Source organism: Equus asinus, chromosome 2, assembly GCF_041296235.1.
Source record: "Equus asinus isolate D_3611 breed Donkey chromosome 2, EquAss-T2T_v2, whole genome shotgun sequence".
NCBI lineage: Eukaryota > Metazoa > Chordata > Mammalia > Perissodactyla > Equidae > Equus > Equus asinus.
The window spans coordinates 147,142,226-147,163,902 of record NC_091791.1 but is presented as its reverse complement, the minus strand read 5'-3'; the positions used below and the strand labels follow the sequence as shown (position 1 = coordinate 147,163,902).

General features: G+C 39.5%; 1 protein-coding gene across 7 annotated transcripts in view; it reads right to left on the bottom strand.

The window, feature by feature from the left end:
- ATP8B4 (ATPase phospholipid transporting 8B4 (putative)) overlaps positions 1-21,677 on the bottom strand; it is a 216,204-nt gene that overhangs the window by 163,988 nt on the left and 30,539 nt on the right. For 6 of the 7 annotated variants that reach the window (XR_011499559.1, XM_044764905.2, XM_044764906.2 and 3 more), the window contains one exon: positions 12,578-12,636. Coding sequence is in view for 5 of the 7 variants with exons in the window: in XM_044764905.2 (XP_044620840.1) it covers positions 12,578-12,636 (59 nt within the window). In the remaining 2 variants the exon portion in view is untranslated. Of the gene's footprint in view, positions 1-5,876; positions 5,967-12,577; positions 12,637-21,677 lie in introns of those variants that run through there. The other variant, XM_070501750.1, reaches the window with a different exon arrangement.

Sequence of the window (21,677 nt, the reverse complement as noted above, 5' to 3'; positions counted from 1 at the left end):
AAGCATCCTCTGTCATTAAAACATAACAGCAATAAAAATAATTTATCAATAAATGGAAATGTCAATCTTTTATTTTCTGTGATCACCTTGTACATAGAGGGTTTAATGAATTTCACCAAATTTGGAACTTTTGCTTAGGATAGTCTGAGTTTAAAAAAAAAAAAAAGTGTACTCTAAATTCGCTTCATGAAACTGGCAATGGGGCTCCCTAAAAAGTACAAGTAGGCAGTTGTCTTCTGTAGGAGCTGACCAGAGATTCGAGAAGAAACTCATACAAGTGCTGAGAAGGCAAGAGCCCCACGATGTGAACAGGGAAAATGCAGTGGCTTCAAATGTGAGTCTCTAGTCCAAACTCACCGCACAGATGCCCTAAGTTGCTGAACTGATTTGCAACTAAGCTGCTTCTCACAGGAACACTTCTAAGTACCAGACTCCACGGCAAGCTACAGAGGGCATTCATTTGTTTAATAGTTAATGACCCACCCGAGTATCAGTGAGGAGGTCAGCTAGGAATTGCAAAACAGTGCCCCAAGCTGCTTTGTAACAAAGCAGACCAGATCCTTTCCCCTGTTACCTGAGTGAATAAATGAATGAATGAATGAGGGGCTCCTGGCTGCAGCGCCCACACCTTCTCCACCACCTCATCCCACTTCCATTATATCCCTCTTCCCAGCGCATGCCTCGTCCACATTCCTCCTCCTGATTCCCTCCAGCCGGAATAAGCGTTCCAAAACAAAGTTCATCCAGACTCCTCTGCAAGTGTGTCGGTTTTCAGGAGGAAGAAGCCAGAGAGGTTGGTGCATTTGGCAGAAAAGAATCGGGAGGCATTTCATGAGAATAGAAGACTGTGCTCTGTGTCCCTCCCACTGAGAGTCACAAGTGGCACTAGAAATGGGACAAGAGATTTGAAGGGGGTGGAGGAGGCAAAACCTAGGGGGTCTGATTGTAGCATGTGGTCTGACACCTTTTTGAGAAACTGGTTTTCCCAAAATGGTTATTGTTTATATTATAACAACAAAGGATTTCAAACCCATTTTAGATGTTCTCTTCCCACAATAGTCCTTCCCGGTGAAATGATTTGCCTAGACTCTCAGTAAGGAAAGTGACACCCAGGAAATCTGAAAACATGTGCATAGGCCAAGCCAGAATCACGGTCTATGGCACCCCCTGGGCTTCTAGGAAGTTTTCTGACTCCAGACTTGAAGAAAAGCCCCTCCTGGACTGTGGCTTAGCTCCTTGAAGGCAGGTACCAATGAGTCCTGTCCACCTCTATGTACCTCACCCCTGCATCAGGTGCACAGCAATTCCTCAGTAATCGCTGTTCTTCATAATTTATCTTGTAATAATACTTTTTCATTTTTAATTAAACAGTTGTGGTTGTTAAATAAATGCAAGAATAAATGAACAAATAAGAAGTCAACTATAGCAATGATTCAGAGAAGCCCTCTCCCCAAAAATTATAGAGCTGGCAATGGGCTAGACATGGGTAGGGAACGAAGGCAACTACAGATGCATCAATTCCAGGCCAGCTCTTTGTGTCAAACACTGTTCTCTGGCTTCTGTCCTCCATTATAACTCAAATACCCAAGGGAGGATAACACATTAATTCCTAACACTTCAATGTGAGGAGGATTTCCTTCCTGATGGGAAAGATCTTGGAAACAGGAAAGCATCAGGCAACTCAGTAGCCTTGGTAAGGAAGATATGGGGAGGAAAGCTGGAAGGCAGGTGTGGCATAGTCCATCCATACACAGCTTCAACTGAAAGCACTTCACTTACCATCAGCATGTAACTGAGGAAGGGTCTTATCACAGCACAGTGCTGATAGCATCTACACCAGCCACACCTTGAATTCAAACTGGATTTTGTATTTATGAAGAAGCCCCACAGTTTCCCAAAAATGCCATCGAAATATGCCAAGTTTCTGTTGCAAAAGTGCAACATAAAATACTTTCAACATGTGCCCTCTTACTCATGACATACACAACTATTTTGACAGGACTAATTGTAAAGAAGAAGGAAGAGGAAGAGGCAGAACAGAAAAAGGAGAGACATTTAAAAGGCATGTATTACCAATATGAACAACTTTAAGAAAAGGATTCACCTCTTTTCAGAAAATTGTCTTCCTTACCCAGATGCAGTGAAAAATGCTAATTATAAGTCTAATCTCACACATTTGCCTACCATACTTAATTTTACAATGTCTAATACTGTTATTTCATTTATGCATATAAAAGAATCTCAAAATCCCCAGGGGACAGCAAACTCCTGAAGAGCTATGACCTTACTTTATACTTTAAGTCTCTAAAATATTTAACTAAGTGATAAACACTTACTAATTACTCGATACAAGGCTGATAAACCCAATCGGAAAAAAATACAAAATACTAAAACATGGGGGAAAAGCAATTCCATTTATCAAAACAAAACATGAGCTAATATAATTGTTAATAATCCACAACACAAACCAGTAATTTCCAGTACATAACCTAGACAACTACTTTTACCAAAATAAGATAGGCACTAGCATAAATGTAGATTTTTCACATTTTCTTAGCACATCTTCATGCAGTTTATTATTTTTCCCATATCAGAGAGCAAGAGATAAAGAAAAAAATCAAACATTCCTTTAGCTTATTTTCTCACCTAGAAAAGTCTGAACAATGCTTTCTCTGCAAAACATTATGAAGAAGTTCCGCCCATTTGTGCTTCTAACCTCAAAAATGTCTTGCTGAGAACAATGGCGTTTTTGTGGCATTTGGCCTACAAAAGTGTTTAAAATATCGCAACATGGGACTAAGTGGTTTCCAAGAATCATAGAACCATGACTTGAGAAGGAATCTTCCAAGTTCACTTATTCATTCCATCCTTCTGCTTCCATATAGAAGTCATCTAAACCAGCTCTGCAATAGATTGTTTGAAAGGCTTTCTACTTATTAAAATAGAGAGCTATAATATAACATATTTAAACAAAAGTTGGGTTCGTAGCAAAGACAGTTCATTATAGAAATTGGAAACTAGTGAAGTCAACAAGATGTAATGATTAATGGCCCAATGGCAACCTCTATGGAGCTATCGTGATAAGGCACATGGCTGTGTCATCAACTGTGTTGTGCTGAATATTTTAATTAATAACTTACATCATGATTCTTAATCCTGGTTTCTCATTAGAATCACCTGAAAAACTTTAAAAAAATACCAGTGCCTGGACTCCACTTCTAGAGCTTCTGATTCAATTGGCCCATTGGATCAGATATCAATGAAGATGCAGAAGACATGCTCAGTAAGCCCACATGTGACACAATAATGAAAAGGATAGTTTAATGACAGAGTAAGTGCCTGTCGTGTGTCAAGTTCTATAATAAGCAAGATACAGAGTCAATGTGACTCAGTTCTTGTCATTAACAATGAAAATGATATTAATATGAGATTAATAGGAGTCAGCAATCACGAAGAAGCTAGTGCAAGCTCAGGCCGCATTAATAATTCTTCTACTTCAAGCTGGTCAAATAACTTCTAGAATATTCTGTTTGACTTTGGAGCAACCCATTTAAGAAGTGATAGGAAAGCTGAAGAAAGGTGACTGGAGATGATTGTTCTGGATTTTAGTCTACCGAGTGAACCCAAGTTTGATATTTTAAATACAAATATCAGAAGGGTTGTCACAGAAACAGGAGACACATTTGCTCTGCTTTGGGCTCAGGAGAAAAGCTAAACCAATGGATAATAAAGCAAGAGAAGATCCATTTGGCTCAACTGATGGAAAAACTCTCTAATAATCAAAACTATCCAAAGATAGAAAAGGCTGTTTTCAGAACTGGTGAGTTTCCCTCCTCTAGAGGGATATAAACACAGACTGGATATGTCGCCAATGAGAATTCTGCAGAGAAAAGTGGATGGGAAAGCTTTAAAAGATAATTCTACACGGAGATTCTGCAATGAACTTAAGCTAACTTCCTTACTGCACCAGAGAAGTCAGTCAGGTTTTTCCTTTTGTATGAAATAACTCTTCTTCCCTGAGCTTTTGGACTGTTGGTGCACAATGATGTAACCATCTGCAACATGTCTAGATTGCATCTGGACAGCCATAGCTGTAATGACAGGACTTTGACTCACAGCAAACTTGACAATCAAGGAGCGCACATGAAATCCCAGACCATTAGGGCTCCTAGAGATGTCCAGACAGGGCGTCGGCAGCTAGAGATTTAGATCACCAATCTAGATGCAAGAATCTGATTGCTGTCTTCTGCTTAATTCCTCCAAGAACAGTCTCTCATTATTCAAGCCAGAACATTCTTACAAAGATGTACACACATTCTTAGAACTACAACCTTACCTACATGCACACATTCATGCAACATGCAACACACATACATTTCTACATATATATAGCCCCTAACCAATGCCTAAGCCCATTTTTAAAGTATCTTCAAGTTTAACTTTAATGCCTAAATAGCTTACCTTTGTAAGACACTGCACAGAAAGTCAGATATAAAATACAACAGCAATTTGAGCACTGGTTTTATAACAGTGGGCACGAATTCGAGACTACATTTTTAACACGAATGAATTGATTAATCTTTCAACTACAAAATGTAAAATATGATAGTTACCGTCTTTTAATATGATTCACAGAACCAAACTCTTTGGTCCAGGAAAGAAAATTACAAAACAAGATTAAAAACCACTTTCAGACCGCTGGGGTTGGTGGTTTTTCCGTTAACTTCTCAACTGTTACTGAACTTGCCCAATTTTATCCACGTGGGTGATTTATGGATTACTTTCATAAACCATTTGCCAACAAAGGAAACTGCATTGGAGAGCTGTCTCCACACAGGAAGTTACTTTTCTTCCTGCTCCATGTTTTTATGTTTTCATTTCTCGGTCTTAGTTTAAATCTATTCCACTATAGTTAGGCTATAACAGAGCTCCAAAATTCTAACATCAAAATTGGCTTATCTTAAGTCTGCTAATTCCAATTGCATATTGCCTGGCAACTTTTTAATTTCATATCATTGCAGGGAAGAAAGTAAAATAAGTAAACAAACCAAATCTGTGTGGCTTTACTTGAAATTTACTTCACAAAGCCAATGGAATGGGACTAGTTTATGAGGATGCTGAAATTATCTCTAGCTTGGAACAGGTAAATAACAAACACTTCAGAGGTTTAGAGTTTAACTGGATTCTCTAACTACCTTAATGTGCCATTTTAGAGCATTTAAGAAGAGGAATTGAGAGGCTAAAATAAAAGATTAAAATAGATCAACCAAACTAAGGAAACAAGGAATTGGACAAATGCTTAGCTAAAGAATAACACTATTTAAATAAATCAGATGTCAAAAAGATAAAATATTTATACTTTTAAACTCTTGAAGCCAGAATGAAAATGTATCTGAGAGATGTCCAAAAATTATCTTTTCCCCTGAGAGTAAATTATTTATAAAGGAAAAATGAAAACCTCTGTCATATAGAACGTGGAATAATTTACACAGATAGTAACGGCACGCAAAACAGACGGCATTTTCTATGTTTGCTAAAAAGCTTCTGTTACTATGGTAACGCCCCAATACAAAAACGCAACAATCAACAACCAGAAACCCATAACAAATACAAGTTACTGGCACTTTTCACAACTAATTCCAATGTGTCACCATGCTTGTCATCATCTGTCCTCTTCAGCTGGTGCATAAATTGCTCCAGTTATTGGGCCTGTTGGTGAGCCTCTACAGCATGTTGGCAGTGCAACCATGCTGCTCACGAAGAAAAGAAAGAGAAACCCAAATTTTCCATCACGTTGGGAATTAAAGCAGCAATGGGATATGTCCCAACATGTTGATATCCCAAGCATCTCCCAGAGAAAATATTTAGAGTTGTACCTTTCCATGGCTTTATATACCTGGATAGCCAAAATATGTGAGAATCCAAAAATGCTTTACTTCATTTCAGTGAGCCTGAAAGCTCTTATACCATTTCTCTCCCTTTTATTGCAGACTCTTAATTGAGTGGGCTGTACCCACGACCTTCCTTTTTGTATGTTTCTCTTCCTGCCCTCTGACTTGCAAATCCCAACTTTAAAAACAAAAAATGAAACTGCTTTCTTCAGGTCCTCCAAGTGCTTCCTTCTGATTTAAACATGTTTTTCCTCCGTTCTTAACCTCGTGAGCACCAGGCATCAGATGTGGTTACCCACCCTGTTTCCTGAGAGGCTCCTTTCCCTGTCTACTCTTTGTTCTCCTCGATCCTTGCTGCTCTCTGCTCCTTCCTGGGCTCCCTCCCTCCTCCTCTCTAACTAACCCTGAGTTTCCACCCCGACACCCCATAGTCCAGCTACCCCTCCTTAACAAGTTCTACTTTTCTCCCGGCTTTAAATATCTCCTTCCAAGGGATAGCCCTAAACTACGGCTTTAACTCCACCCAAGTTACAGTCTGTATGAATCTGGGTATTTCCCTGTGGATATCCAATCCATTTCATATGGAGGGCAAATAAAATCCTTTTCACTTTGTGACTCCTCAGCTCCTGAGAGTCTATTACCTCATATTCAAACTCTTTTCTTTTTTTTAAAGATTGGCACCTGAGCTAAAAACTTTTGCCAATCTTCCTTTTTTTTTCTTCTGCTTTTTCTCCCTAAATCCCCCCAGTACATAGCTGTATATTTTAGTTGTGGGTCCTTCTAGTTGTGGCACGTGGGACACCACCTCAACATGGCCTGATGAGCGGTGCCATGTCCACACCCAGGATCCGAACCGGCGAAACCCTGGGCTGCTGCAGCAGAGCGCACAAACTTAACCACTCAGCCATGGGGCCTGCCCCAACACCCTCTTCCTAATAACCCCAGGAGCACTCAACACCTTGCCAGTCTCAGCAGATAGGGCCTTCTAGCACACATTTAGGGGTCCACTCTGCCCACTCCAGCTTCCTCATGTATTTTCATCCCTTTGAGCTTTATATTCTTTTTGTTCATTGCCTCAAATCCTCTTTGGAAAGTAAATAAGTCAACAAACACACACAGATTGCTAGGCATAGAGCAGGCATATTGTGAATATACTAAATGTTGGAAATCATTTTTATTTCTGTAAAAAAAGAGACAACGAATCATCGATTCACCCACATACACAGGAACATGCAGTTTTACTGTTACACCAGTCTGGTCTCAGAGACACATGGACACATTACTATAATGTGAGCCTAAAGAGATCCAGTGACCATCCAAGCTCACACACTCAGAACGATGGTGGACCATATTTTTCTACTCCACACTTAACCACTTATTCTAAGTTAAGAGAAATGAGAAATGATTGCGGAAACATACAAAGCCCCATTTAAATGGATAGGAGACAAATGGAAGGGCTTCATGTTGAAGGGAGTCTTGGTGATGTCCTTGTAGCTGATGGCTGAGAGTCGGCCATTTTGTCACACTGAATGAACACTCTTTGAAAAACCCAAATGGTCATTGTTCAACCAAGCACAAAAACCACGAGAGCAACCACAGATTCCATGTAACAACCATGATAGCAACAAGGCATTTTAAAATTCTAGGAATAAATTAAGGTGTTAGAATCATAATTTTTAGTTGGAAGGCTTTCTTTACAAGCATGCAAAACTATTTGGTTAAATTTTCACTGACTTATATAAGCATGTGCACTTTCAGAATGGGATCAATAATTCAACTCTTGGAAAAAATCCTCTAGAAATTTCCCATCTACCTTTGTGCATGAAATACATTCAAATATAAAGTGTCCAGCTTTATTAAAGTTTCTGAGTTTGAGGCAGGATAACCTTCTTGTCACACAAATAAATTCATCTCCCTTCTCAAATTCTGTTAAGATCAAGAGAATTGAATGAGGACAGTGCACACCTTTGCCTATGTGAGAAAGAGAGAGAATATGAACCAGAGGGAAAACCAGTGTTTTCCAACATCATTTCTTTATTTTCAAATCAAGTCAGAAATAGCCATAATTAATCTAACACTTTTTCTGACAGTTTTTGACATCAACAAATTTTAATGCAACTGTAGCTGTTTTCACTGCTTCTCTACCATCACTTTGAACTCCTTTTAGCAGGGATCATGAGTCTGGCTGTTTGGCTCGCTCTCACCATTTTCCTAACATTTTTAACATCAATATATTTTAATACAACAACTGTTTTCATTACTTCCATTATTCATTCCTATTATTAACCAAGAAAACTTCGAACGCCTTTCTGATGAGAATAATAATTCTCCCACTTGTCTCGCTCTCCCTCCACTCTCCAGTCCCACTTTGTTTTACACATCTGGGCACTCAGAAATCCCTCTTGTAATTTTGTTTCCCACCTTCCAGTTTTTACAATACCATGTCTAATTTACCAATTAACTTCACTTAGAATCATTAACTTTGTCTTTTGTTTATATTCTAAGCCCTTTATCTCTTAAAAGCACTTTTGATCACTTTTGAAGCCTGTGCTATGACCTATAATGTGCTTTGAAGCTTTAGGCTTTGTTGATAAATTAAGGTTCTCTAGGTATTGAAATATCTCCCTTTAGCCTTCAAAGAGAAAAGTTTGCTTGGCCAGGCTTAATGCTTGTGGAGATCACATCATTTATCTGAGCTTTGTGTAAATTTTTCTCCCAAGTTCTCATTTACAACTGCTAAGGGTAAGATTTAAGGTCATTCTTAGCCTCATATTTGTAAAATTTCGTATCTCCTTTATCTGCCTTTGCCTGCAGAGTATAAAAACTTTACCAGTAAGTATGTGAGGGAAGGAGAAGAGATTTGGGGATTTTGTTTGTTTGTTTGTTGTTTGTTTTTCAGTATTGGTCAAAAGAGGAGCCTGGAATCATGGAAAAAACAGGCTTTGGAATCTGGCCAATCTGAAGTACAATTTAACTCTGCCACCTATTAGCTGTGTGATCTTAGACAAGTGACTAATGAAGCCCCAGTACATCTCGCTGGGTTTTGTGGAACATTAGCAATATGCACAAAGCACCTGGTACAAAGCTGGACTCACCACTGTAAGAATGGGAGCCATTAGCTAGCTGTGTGACCTTGAGCAAGCACTTAAGTGAGATCTCTGTGCCTCAGTGTTTTCGTCTGTAAAAGTGAGATAATAAAAGCGCTCTCTTTGCAGAATCATTGTGAGATTAAATAAGTTTAATATAGTCAAGTGCTTAGAACCATGCCTTTCATATGGCAAGCACTATATGTGTGTTAGCTATTACTATTATCATCACTACTTCATTGTTACTGTTATCCCTGTTAACCATGCATCTGTCAACATCCATGCTGAGAGTATAAGCAAAATTTCCTGAACTCATCAAATGCTTTGCACAGAGAGGGTAATCAATAAGTATCTCACTGAATTATTATCATTTCCATATGACTTATATGGCGGGGCGGGGCCGGGGGGAGTCTGTACTACCGCAATCATTTCCGCTGTCAGTCTTCTTGTTTTGGGTGCATTGCTTCTTTACTATCGCATCATCTGCATAATTTGTCAGCAACTTCCACACCTTCAGTATCTCAGATTTGCTCATTTTTTTGCCACGATACTTTTTGCAAAAACTTTACAACTTTAGCCAATTTCTCAGTATCTTCCTAACATTATTATCACCAATATCTTACTTTATTCAGGGCTTTATAGGGAATCTAAAATTCATTGTGAGTACTTGCCCACAGCCAAGGGTTTAAGAGAAAAATCCATATAAAAGGTTTAGCACAGGGCTCGGTACATAGTAAGCGTCTAATACATATTAGCTAGTCTTACTGTTATCAGATATTTTATATAAATTATCTCATTTCATCCTTTAGTAGACAATCCTGTGAGGAAAATTCCCCATTTCGCAGATGAAATAACTGATGCTCGGAGAAATAAAGAAATCAAGATCACAAGTTAGCAAGCAAGAGAGAGAAAAAGGATTCAAACTATGGTCTATCTTATCCCAAAACACTCTTTCCACTACATTTGAGGGGCCTTCACCATTTCTCCTTTCATCTTTTTAATAATAAATTTTGCTTTATTCCCATTTTCTTTTCAGCCTTTAGGTGGGAATATTACTTCTTCAAGTATTATAAGCATTCTCCCTGTGATCTCTTGGGGGTCTCTTTAAATCCACTTCCATTTGGGGTAATATCCTTTAAAGCTGGGCAAGACTGAGCAAGAGACCTCAGGATTCTGCCTTTCTTAAAAGGATATTCTATATAGGAAGTGGTTTAAAAGGCTTAAAGTCAGATATAATTTCAAATCCCATCTCTACATAGACTAACTCATAGAGTCGTTGGGTGTTATTCCACTTCAATCCTTGCAACAACTCCATAAAATAAATACTTTTATTATTCCCAATTTGTAGCTAAATAGACAAGGGCTGAGAATGGCCCCACAGTACAGTGTATGACCAGCCATCCTGTTGGGAGTTCCCAAATCAAGACGCCACCAGCCAGGTCTAGTAGGGACCCATGCTCCTTCTAGGAGGGCCTGGCTCAACGCTCTGAGCCACGGTACTGGTCACTAGACCTGGGATACCTGTGCCCGTCTCTGCTCTGCACCTTCTGTTTCTCAAGGCTTGTTGTCATTCTTGGTTTGGCCAGCCCATAATGGGTTTCATTTTTTCCTTAATATGTTTTAACTCAGAGACAAAGCTGCCTTACTCGATCTGCTGTGGCTTTGGAATACTGTTCTACTGCCTTATCATTTTTAGGAAACCCAAAAGAAAACAGCCACAGCCACACATCGGTGTGCTTTTGTTCACTATCAGGCACACTCAACAGAAAGCTATCTCTGTATCATTGGCATGTTATCACTTTTAAAAGGAAGAAAGATCTGAAGCAATCATGGCAAATTGTTAACATCTATTCAATCTGGATGGTGTGCACACAGGTGTCATATTGTTTCCTATACTTTTCTGTAGGTTTGAAAAATTTCATAGTTAACATAAAAATAAGTGTAAACAGAAAAGACTGTATCATCTTACAAAATGCAAATAGGATATAGCTTCCTTATCGAGCTATCACTCCCAGAATGAAAATACTTGTTACAGGTTGGGAAACAAGTAAATGCAGCTAAGTATTTAAATGCATAATTACCACATAGTAGATGACTTATTATTGTTTTATCCCCAAGGTCTTAACATATACACATATCTACTCCTCTTATTTGGGGTTTGATGGTCAAGGCTTTCAAAGGTCATCCTCTATAGCTAAGGAGTAGCTGTAGAAAGGAAAGACATGGGGCCAAGTCTGGTCATCACCAGAGGGGCTAAATGACTAGACGTCAGGAGGCTGCACAGAGTGGCATTAGTCACCGTGGGGAATTATAGTCCCTCTGGCTCTCAGGCTAAGAAGCACGTTCATCAGCCTCCCGAGAGCGATTCCTTCTCTCAAGAGCAGACTTACTTTAACCAAGCTTACAAGACTGATGAAGAAAATCAGAGTGCCACTGTATTATTTTACATTGAGAAATCAGTCACAGAGACAGTATACTGACTCTCTGTAGGGAACCTTACGTTGAAAATCAAATTATAGTCACAAGTTTACATGATTAAGATAGCATGAGAAAAGAGGAGTTGTTAGCTACCTCTGTTGAATATTTAATAGTATCAAGCTATGATAGCCCACTGCATCCATCTCCATATATATGGGAAAGACCTGCCAATAAGAACAAAAGGCTAAACATCACCCATTGGGCAAAACTCTCTCTCATCTTTCTAGTGCCTGGATGAACACTGCCAAAGCATGCCCCATAACTCTCACAATTCTATGCCTTAATAGTCGTCAAACCCCTCTTTGAATTGAGACTTTCTTTCATTAAGTGTGCTGGTACACTCAATCTTCTAACGGTCTTATAGGCCAGATGTCACCTACAGAATCAGTTCGACCAGTTATCTTTCTTAGAGCTTATAAAAGACTCCACGTAGCAATTTAGGTTGAGTCATAGAAAAATGAGATCTTTATGAGGCCTCATGATATAACTCACAAAGTTGTTCACCAACGTATCCCAAGTTCCTAGAATGGTACCAGTTACTTAGTAGACACTCAATAAATATTTGTTATGTAAAAAAAAAAAACTCATCTTTTAAAAATGTAATTCAGTACAAGATTAAAGCCCGCACGTTTTAACTAATGATTCTCACTGCTCACTTGATAAATACAATCATCCAGGACCTGGGAACTTTCTCCTCTATATACTTTTCCACATTCAGCCTGAGTTGCTTAGAGAAAATCCCTCGAATGCCATTCATCACCCATCAGCCACTATCACCACTTCTATCACCAAGTACTACCATAGAGGCCCGTTTTCACACTATTCCTATGTGTTCTAGTGCCCAAATAGGCACCAAAGTGAATGAAACATCAATTCTTGAGAAAGAAGATATTTCATTTTCTTCCCATACTAGTAAGCATACCAACCACTCTTAGTGCAGGAGAGAAATAAGTGTATAAACATTACTAAAATCTGTATATATGGAAACATATGGCACCTTGCTCTTAAAATGGGCCAATAAAGAAAGTTTTTAGTGAAGTCACAAAGCTCTAGAAGCCATTAATCTTACTGTCTTTAAGGTAAGACCGACCCCAGCATGTGTGTGCTGTGTGTTTTACTCACTGCGTACTGGAACTTTTCATTATATTCACGGTCATTGGCTTTCACTTTCCGTTCCACTTCTAAAGAGAAGGAGAAATTAGGTAGGAAATTAAATTTTCAACTCAAAGAAACATATAACTCATTAAACTAACATCACTTAGGTTACTCTGATTGTCACCAAGGTTGCAAGAATTCTTTCCTTTGAAATTTGAAGGGCATTGGTCTTTTCCAGCCTAAATGTTGGAAGTTGTGTTGGAAAGTGCCAAAATGGAAAGCTGAAAAGTTTCTTATTGTCTTTCTGATGCCAGCCATAAAGCAAAACATTATGTGTCCCCAATTTCTATATCCCTTCAGCTCCATAAAGACACTTTCTCTTAACTTCAAGTACAATAGTCCCCCCTTATCCATGGGAAATACGTTCCAAAACCCCCAGTGGATAGCTAAAACCACGGATAGTACAAAAACCCTATATATACTGTTTTTCCTATACATATATACCTATGATAAAGTTTAACTTATAAATTAGGCACAGTAAGAGATTAACAAGAATAACTAATAATAAAATAAACTAGAACAATTATAACAATATACTGCAATAAAAATTACTACAGATCTTCGCAACCTCAGCATACAAATATTTTTTATTCCTTACTAGGTTGAGAACTTTCAACTTTTCACTTAAAGGAAGCACTTTGAGGCTCCTCTTTGGATATCTGTATTGCCAGCATCACTCCTCTTGCCCTTTGGGGCCATTACGAAGCAAATAAAGGTTACTTGAACTCAAGCACTGCGATACCACGACAGTCAATCTGATAACCAAGATAGCTACTAAGTGACTAACAGTTGGGTATCGTATGCAGTGTGGATACACTGGACAAAAGGATGATTCACGTCCAGGGCGGGACGGAGCGAGACAGCATGAGATTTCATCATGCTACTCATAACAGTGGGCAATTTAAAACTTATGAATTGTTTATTTCTGGAATTTTCCATTTAATATTTTTGGACAGCTGTTGATTGCAGGTAACTGGAACCGCAGAAAGCAAAACTGCAGATAAGGGGGGACTACTATAGTTCCTAAAGGAGAAGGAGCTGCTAGAAGTCAAATGCCACCCTGGGAAGGAATTATTTTTTAGGGGGGTGGGGGTGGATAGAAAGTCACAAACTATGACATAGCCAAACAAAACCATACTGAAGTGGCCAGTAAGGTCATTGACCTCATGGTCACAGAGCCAAAGGCAATATTTCTAAACAATCCAGGCATATTGAGAGGAACTCCACATCATCAAGAAACTGAGACCTGCCCTCAGCTGGAAGCAAAAAAAATAAAATGTCTTCTGGAAGCAAATGCGAACACCAGTACAAATAAGAAAATAAAAGGATGACAAACTCAAAGATTATGATAGTGCAAAAATTAAAATTTGCAGGTGGCAAGAAAAGACAGTGCCCCAGAAACACCAGCAGAGCATGTTTCTGTAGTAAGGGCAGCAAGTTCTTGCTCTCTGTTTACTGAATCCAGTTGACAAAGGGTAATAATGGAATAGTGAAAGCTAAGGGAAGAAGATCAGCAAAGTAACCACCAGATGTCAACGTTGGACTCTCATGGTAAGTGACTAGACCATCTCCCCTGGGATTCCCTTGATCCCACAGTTCTCCATCTAGGTAAGTGACAGGTGGTAAAAAGTATAGGGATGGTAGCAAGAGGCTGAGTTTAGAAAAGGGACACACAACCACAGAGATAAAAGAGACTGGAGGCTGGAAAATAACTTGGAGGCACATATTAGAGATGGGGGAAGGAAGAGCAAGAGGAAAGCAAAGAGAAGAGCTGTGAGTAGAAGGGAGATGAGAAAGATGAGGCTGATGAAGAGAGAGGGAAGAAAGAAAGGAACGTATTTAATCACCGGCCCTCTATATGCCAGGCACCATGATTATAAGAACTGACTACTTTTTCCCAAAAATCCAAGAGGAATCTAAAAGTCTCTATAGCCCCTGTGGCTCAACTTTCAAGTATGAAGGTCATCTGAGGACTGCTCCCGACAAACAGCACCTGCCTTGGTTATGGTTGGGTTTCTACCATTTGTAGAGCGTTTTGTCTGCTTGACCTCCACTTACACAGCTTCCTTCTTACCCATCTAATAACATCAGTTCTCTGCAATTATTCCTGTTTTCCACCTAATTGCTGATAAGAACAATATTGGACTGATGTCCACAGCTGACAACACCTGAGTGGGTTTGCCCCTAACGTGTATAACTCTGAAATCCAGAACCCACCAGAAAGCAACCTCTCAACCAATCATCCCCTGAAAGAAACATTTCAAATCCTGGCTACAAAAGCACCATCCTCTCTTTCTTGCTGATTCCCCAACAAAGAGCAAAAATGTCAAAGCCCAAAATGGAATTTTGGAGGGCGAGGGAACTTAAAAGTTGAAATGCTGAATAATTTGTTTATACACCTCTATGTTAACCCAGGCACAGTAAAACTGCTAACAGGAAAACAAGGGATATTATTGGGAAGGTGAGCATGGAGGGCTCTCTTCTGCATGGCAAAGATTAACCTGGCTCACTGGCATCTGGATATAACTTGTAGATTAACTTTAGCTGTAAATCAAAAATCAAATATGCTAATTTGTATACTAATTCATTTTATTTTAGATCATATACATTCAGATGATCATTTTTAAATTTCACTTTTATATGAAGCACATCCAAGAGCAGAATTCTATAGTTCTGTACCTAATTTTACTCAGTCCAAACACCAGAATCTTGACTCCTGTCCAGCATCTTCATGTAACCACTCTCCCCAAGAACTGAGAATAGCCCTTTTCCAAAGAAACCGAAGGAGTAGTTTCCGTGCGAGGAAAGTTTGGATCCTCTTCTGTCCACATTGCTCTTGTCCCATGAGACCTTATTAGAGCCAGGGAGTCCTTTTCGCTTCTAAATCCTTATTATTAAATCTTAATCTTTGCTTTGTACTTCCAGTAACTACTATCTTTCCGAACTGAGTCTTCATGGATTAATTCTAGTGGAAGGTTTTCCATCCCTTCACTAAGCTCTGCAAAATTCTGGCTTCGGTTCTAAATCTCTACTGTTCTCTGCCTTTAACCGGATGATGTGAAGCCCTGAACTGTCTTTGCAGGAACTGACATTTTTCCACGTGCTATGACAGCGTGTGGGGGAGTGCAAACCCCTCTTGACAATAAGTCATATCCCGCAAGAAAAGGAAGGGAAAATGAATCCTCCATAAACAACTCCCATTGAGAATTGCTCGGAGGTTCAATGATTTAATGCTCAATATTTCGTAGGCATCGTGAGAGCCCTCCAGATGTGAGAGCAATGAAAGGAAAGTACTCACCAAGGGAGTTCATGATTTCCCAGGGTGAGCTGCCTCCTGCACAATTGTTATCACTGAATTTGACTGCTTCCAGTAAAGTGATACACATCACGTATAAAGTATAAAGTAGTAAGCCAGCAACGTTTAAAGTGGAGTAAAAGAGCTTATAGCTCAAGAGAGCAAACTGAGTATGTCCTTCTGACTCCCTTCCCTCTCAGGTCCTACTGAAAGGACAGAAAACATGTTTTTTAAAAAGAATAAAAACAGAACAGTGCCGGAAAACAAGAGTGGGGGCTAACAGAGGTTCATAAATTTTAAAGAAAGTCTAGAAAATAAAAATAGATATCAGATGGGATCAATTTGACCAAAAAAAAAAACCATATGAATAATTCTAGCCAAAAGAATTAGAAGAGCAGTCTTCCCAGTGGAACCCCAGAGAAGCTCCAAATTCAGTCAATAAATACAAAGGTTGAGAACGTGTTATAGACAGGGTGACAGTTCCAGTTTACGCCTATTGTCTTGGCAAAATAATTAATAGGATCCCCTTTCAGTCTCAAAAGTGTCCTGGTTTAGAAGATAAATTGGCTGATCACTTTAGTTTTAAATCATCACCAGAATAATCAAATAACAACTGAGCCAGGTGAGCCCTCCCATATACCCCTCCCTTGCCCACTAAAGAGAGTAGGCAACATGCCTGTGAAGAAAACCAAGGGTGGTGTTCAGGCCTAAGAGAGAAATGGCTCTGAAGCTTCCACGTCAGCTACAGCAGACTCAGGCGCTAGTAAACCCTGCCTTATGGAGGCAGTTGTGGGATTCGCCAGACTGCCTGACTAACTACAGTGCTATAAACTGAATGTTTATGTCCCTCCAAAATTCCTATGTTGAAACTCAATTCCCAATGTGATGGTATTTGGGGGCCTTTGCAGATGATTAGGGCATGAGGGTGGAGGCCAAATGAATGGTCTTAGTACCCTTATAAAAGAGGCGCCACAGAGCTCCCCTGCCCCTTCCATCATGTGAGGACACAGCAAGAAGATACAGTAGTCCCCCTTGTCCATGGTTTCACTTTCCCCAGTTTCAGTTACCTGCGGTCAACCACAGTCCAAAGTATTATATGGAAAATTCCAGAAATAAACAACTCATAAGCTTTAAATTGTTCACTGTTCCGAGTAGTGTGATGAAATCTCACACCATCCCACTCCTTCCAGCCGGGTTGTGAATCACCCCTTTGTCCAGCATATCCACGCTGTAGATGCTACCCCCACTAGTCACTTCGTAGCCATCTCAGCTATCAGATGGAGCGCCACGGTATGACAGTGGTGGTGTTCAAGTAGCCCTTATTTTACTTCATAATGGCCCCAAAGAACAAGTGTAGTGATGCTGGAAATTCGCATATGCCAGGGAAGCTGTAAAGTGCTTCCTTTAAGTGAAAAGATGAAAGTTCACAACTTAATAAGGAAAGAAAAATCACATGCTGAGTTTGCTAAGATCTACAGTAACTTTTATTACAGTACATTTTTATAATTGTTCTATTTTATTATTAGTTATTGTTGTTAATCTCTTACTATGCCTAATATATAAGTTAAACTTTATCATAGGTATGTATGTATAGGAAAAACAGTATATATGTCTTAGATGTGTCCCCCACAGATTGGGGGTACTACTGTAGCTATCTATGAACAAGAAAGCAGGTTCTCACCAGACACCGAATCTGCTGGTCCCTTGATTTTGGACTTCTCAGCCTCCAGAACTGTGAGAAATACATTTCTGTTGTTTACAAGTCACCTAGTCTATGGTACTCTGTTACGGCAGCCAGAATGGACTAAGACACACAGGAAAATTTCTCTGTGAGCTGGCTACATCACCGGCCCTCCTACTAAACGGAAAAAAACTTTGGCACCTGCACTAACCCACCTACTCCTTCATTTGTAAATACAAACAAGCTACTGTAAGTCATCAGACATCTGAGAAAAACCAATAGCACAAAAGAGAAGGATGTAAGAGGAAGAGATAATGCTGAAAACAGGTGGGGCAAAGGGGTTGTTTTATCTTTTTAATTCTAACTAGTACCTTGAAGACATTCAAAAAGACATGGCAGCCATGAAAAAAGAGCAAGTTGATAGGAACAAAGAAAACAGAGACCAAGAAAGAGTGCCTGGAAATTAAAAATATTTAATAGAAAAACAGTATAGTAGGATGGACAGAATTGAAAATAAGTTTGAAGAAATCTCTTAAACTACATATCAAAATGACAAAGAGGAGGAAAATGGGAAAAGAACACTTAGGAGAAGGGAACACAAACAATGGATGGGAGGAAATAATCAAGCAAATAGAAGAAAATTTCCCTGCCCCAGCGTAAGATATAACTCTTCAAAGTGAAAGGGTCGCCACGTGGAACTAGGATGAATGAAAACGGATCACAGATCATAAAATTTTGAGCTCCAAAGACAAAGAGAAAATACTTAAAATGTCCAGAAGGAAAAAAAAATATTGGTTAGCTCCAGAGATACAAGAATCAGATCAACATGAAATTTCTCATCAGCAACAAGGATGATAGAAGACAATGAAATGATGCCCACCACCCAGTTTTAAGAAAAAATGTTTTTGAGCTTAGAATTCTATACCCAGCCAAATAATTAATCAAGTGGGAAGGGGCAATGAAAACATTTTCAGACATGTAAGAGTGTTGCCATACAAGGCCATCTCCAAAATAACTACTCAGGAATGTACTATAGGAAAAATAGTAGTTTAAATTTTAAAAGTAAAGTGGAATGGGGGGCTGGCCCCGTGGCCGAGCGGTTAAGTTCGCGCGCTCTGCTGCAGGCGGCCCAGTGTTTCGTTAGTTCGAATCCTGGGCGCGGACATGGCACTGATCATCAAACCACGCTGAGGCAGCATCCCACATGCCACAACTAGAAGGACCCACAACAAAGAATATACAACTATGTACCAGGGGGCTTCGGGGAGAAAAAGGAAAAAATAAAATCTTTAAAAAAAAAAGTAAAGTGGAATGGAAGAAAATATAGAAGCAAGGTTGATGATCAACTAGAGTCAACACTAAAAATAAAAATGCCTAGGGGCCAGCCAGTGGCATAGTGGTTAAGTTTGTGCACTTCGCTATAGTGGCCTGGGGTTCACAGGTTTGGATCCCGAGCATGGACATACACACTGCTCATCAAGCCATATTGTGGTGGTGTCCCACATACAAAATAGAGGAAGATTGGCATAGAAGTTAGCTCAGCAACAATCTTCCTCAAGCAAAAAGAGGAAGATTGGCAACAGATATTGGCTCAGGGCCAATCTTCCTCACCAAAAAAAAAAAAAAAATTAAAAAGCCTCACATGACAACCCATGGGTGGTTCCAGGTGGGCCACAGACCTTACAGAAAAAGTCATATCCACTTATGCACGTATGTATGTTTGTCTTTCCATTTGGAAGGAAGAGATGCATCCCGAACATCCAAAAGTGTTATCAGGTGACTAAGACACAAGTTTAAAAGATAGGAGGGACACAACACCACTCTACTGGAAATTTTTAACTGCCATTAAGATGTTGTTCCCTGTTAGCAATACTTTTTGGATCTATCAAAAAAATTTGATGAAAGAGCCCTCACATGAGAAAAAGGCCTGGATCTCGAAGCAAGTGGCCCAAGATTTCCTTCCACCAGACTATCTGTGTGAGCACATTTTAACTCATAACCTCTCCCTATCTATGGCTCCTCAGTAAAATAATGCCATTTTGCGTTGCCATCATTAAGTGAGAAAATGTATGGAAAGCACTTTATAAACAGAAAAATACCAGAAAACTCTTTTTTGAAAAAAATAGCAAATAAGAGGTGAAAAAAAGGAACTGACCCAAGGTTGGACAGTCAGTTTTGAAGTTGTTTATATTATTATTTCTCAAGAGGACCTGAAGTAATTTTGTGAATATTTTCAGTAGAAATTGGGAGATGCCCATTGATTCTACTCCAGGTCCTCAAAGGCAACACCCAACTCCTAATCTGGGTTCTTTTCCCTCATGATGTAATAAATTATACATTGTCCAGCTTCCACTTCCAGTAGGCAAGAGGCGACAGGTTATTTCCATCTTTTTTTTAGTTGTCTGTGAACAATTCGTAACACCTTAATATTTAAGACTAACAGCTCTCTGTTAACAAGACCAAGAGTAAGGGAAAGATTCAGGAGGCTTCCAATGGACCCATGAATGATCTCAGTAACCACGAGTCTCTTATTAAGGAACACAACTGTCTTTCTTCAATTAACTCCAGAGCATTTTGTCCTTCATCAAATGTGTTTTAGGAGCCAGCCTTCAAGCAATTGGCTTTAGATCCCAAAGTCCTGAAACAATGAAGTAGCATGGAGAATTTGGGGTCTCCAGATAAAACCCTGATGGCATGGACTAGTTCCTCGTCAAGGTTGGTCTCAATCCAAAAGCTGAAGAACCTCTCCAAACATGAGGTGTCATCTGGGGTTTAGGGTTGCTGTTGGTTTTTTGGGTTGGGTCAGAAAAATTCCCTGAAGCCAAATCAATAACGTAAGCTTTTCCCTGTCATTCTTCACAATCTGGTCTGCGTGGTTGGGAGCCAAAGAGATTCATTAAAGACATGAGGAAAGAACAATGAGTGGGGAGACCTTTAAAGACAAGACTTCCCCAGGCTCCAAGAAAACCTGAGTTGACTCCAAGAGCACATTCTGACACAATTGAAAAATATGTGTCCCAATTTGGGGTTTCCTCTTGAAACCCGGGGGTGACCTGCAGCTGCTGGGACTTATTGACATTTAAGCAGCAAATTCAAGAGAATCGAGGCAAAAAAAAAAAATCTTCCCACAATTTTTTTTTATTCTTGTCCTCACAAAAGAGCTTGGAAACAGAGTCAGGGGGTTCAAACAAATACTAAAGAGCTTTGAGTTTGTTTTCCTCTTGGCTGAGCCAATTTGCTCATCAGCTTCAGATATTTGGAAATTTTTATTTATTGGGAACTTTATTCCTCCCATGTCTTACTATTATAGCTTCCCGAAGTAAAACAGAAATGTTTTACCGATTCATTCTTCTTCCAGCATAGATGAACTGTATTATACAAGTTACAAGGAAAACCAATAAAATCTTCATATAAGCCCTCAGTCTATAGCTTCCTGTAAGTATGGATTCACAACTGGAAACTTAAGACTCACTTTAATATGATGATAATAATAACAGCTAGCATTTATTGAGTACTTGTTAAAAGCTAGATAGTATATGAAATGTTTTGCACACATTATTTCATTAACCCTCCAAACAATCACATTAGGTACACGCTATTATCAGTCCCACTTTACCAATGAGGAAAATAAAGACCTAGCAAGATTATGCAGTCGAGTCAGATTTCAAACACTGAACTGCCTGCCTTGTAAAAGGTGCTTGGAAGAGATTCTGGGTACAAGGAGACAGTGGGTGGTACTGGGAGGAGATGACTGGGAAACTGCAATTGATGTGTGCCCGTCTCCAGAGGTCAAGGAGAGGGAGAAGAGGCCTCTTTCATCGAATGCAATACTCCAGGGCGTACTTCAAATCACGTGCGCCCTCCCAGTTAACCTTGTGGCCCTGTGACCTCTTCCATCCCATTGCTTCCACACTTCTCTCTGCTTCACCATGGAAACCTTCCTAGAGAACCTGCCTGCCCTCTCCTGGCAATCCTCACAGACAACACATTCCCAAATCCCTGTTCAGAACTGGCTGCTTTCTTTGCAACCTTTCTCATAGGGACCCAGTGCTAGACTGTTGGTTTTTTATCTACATTCCTTCACGGTTTGA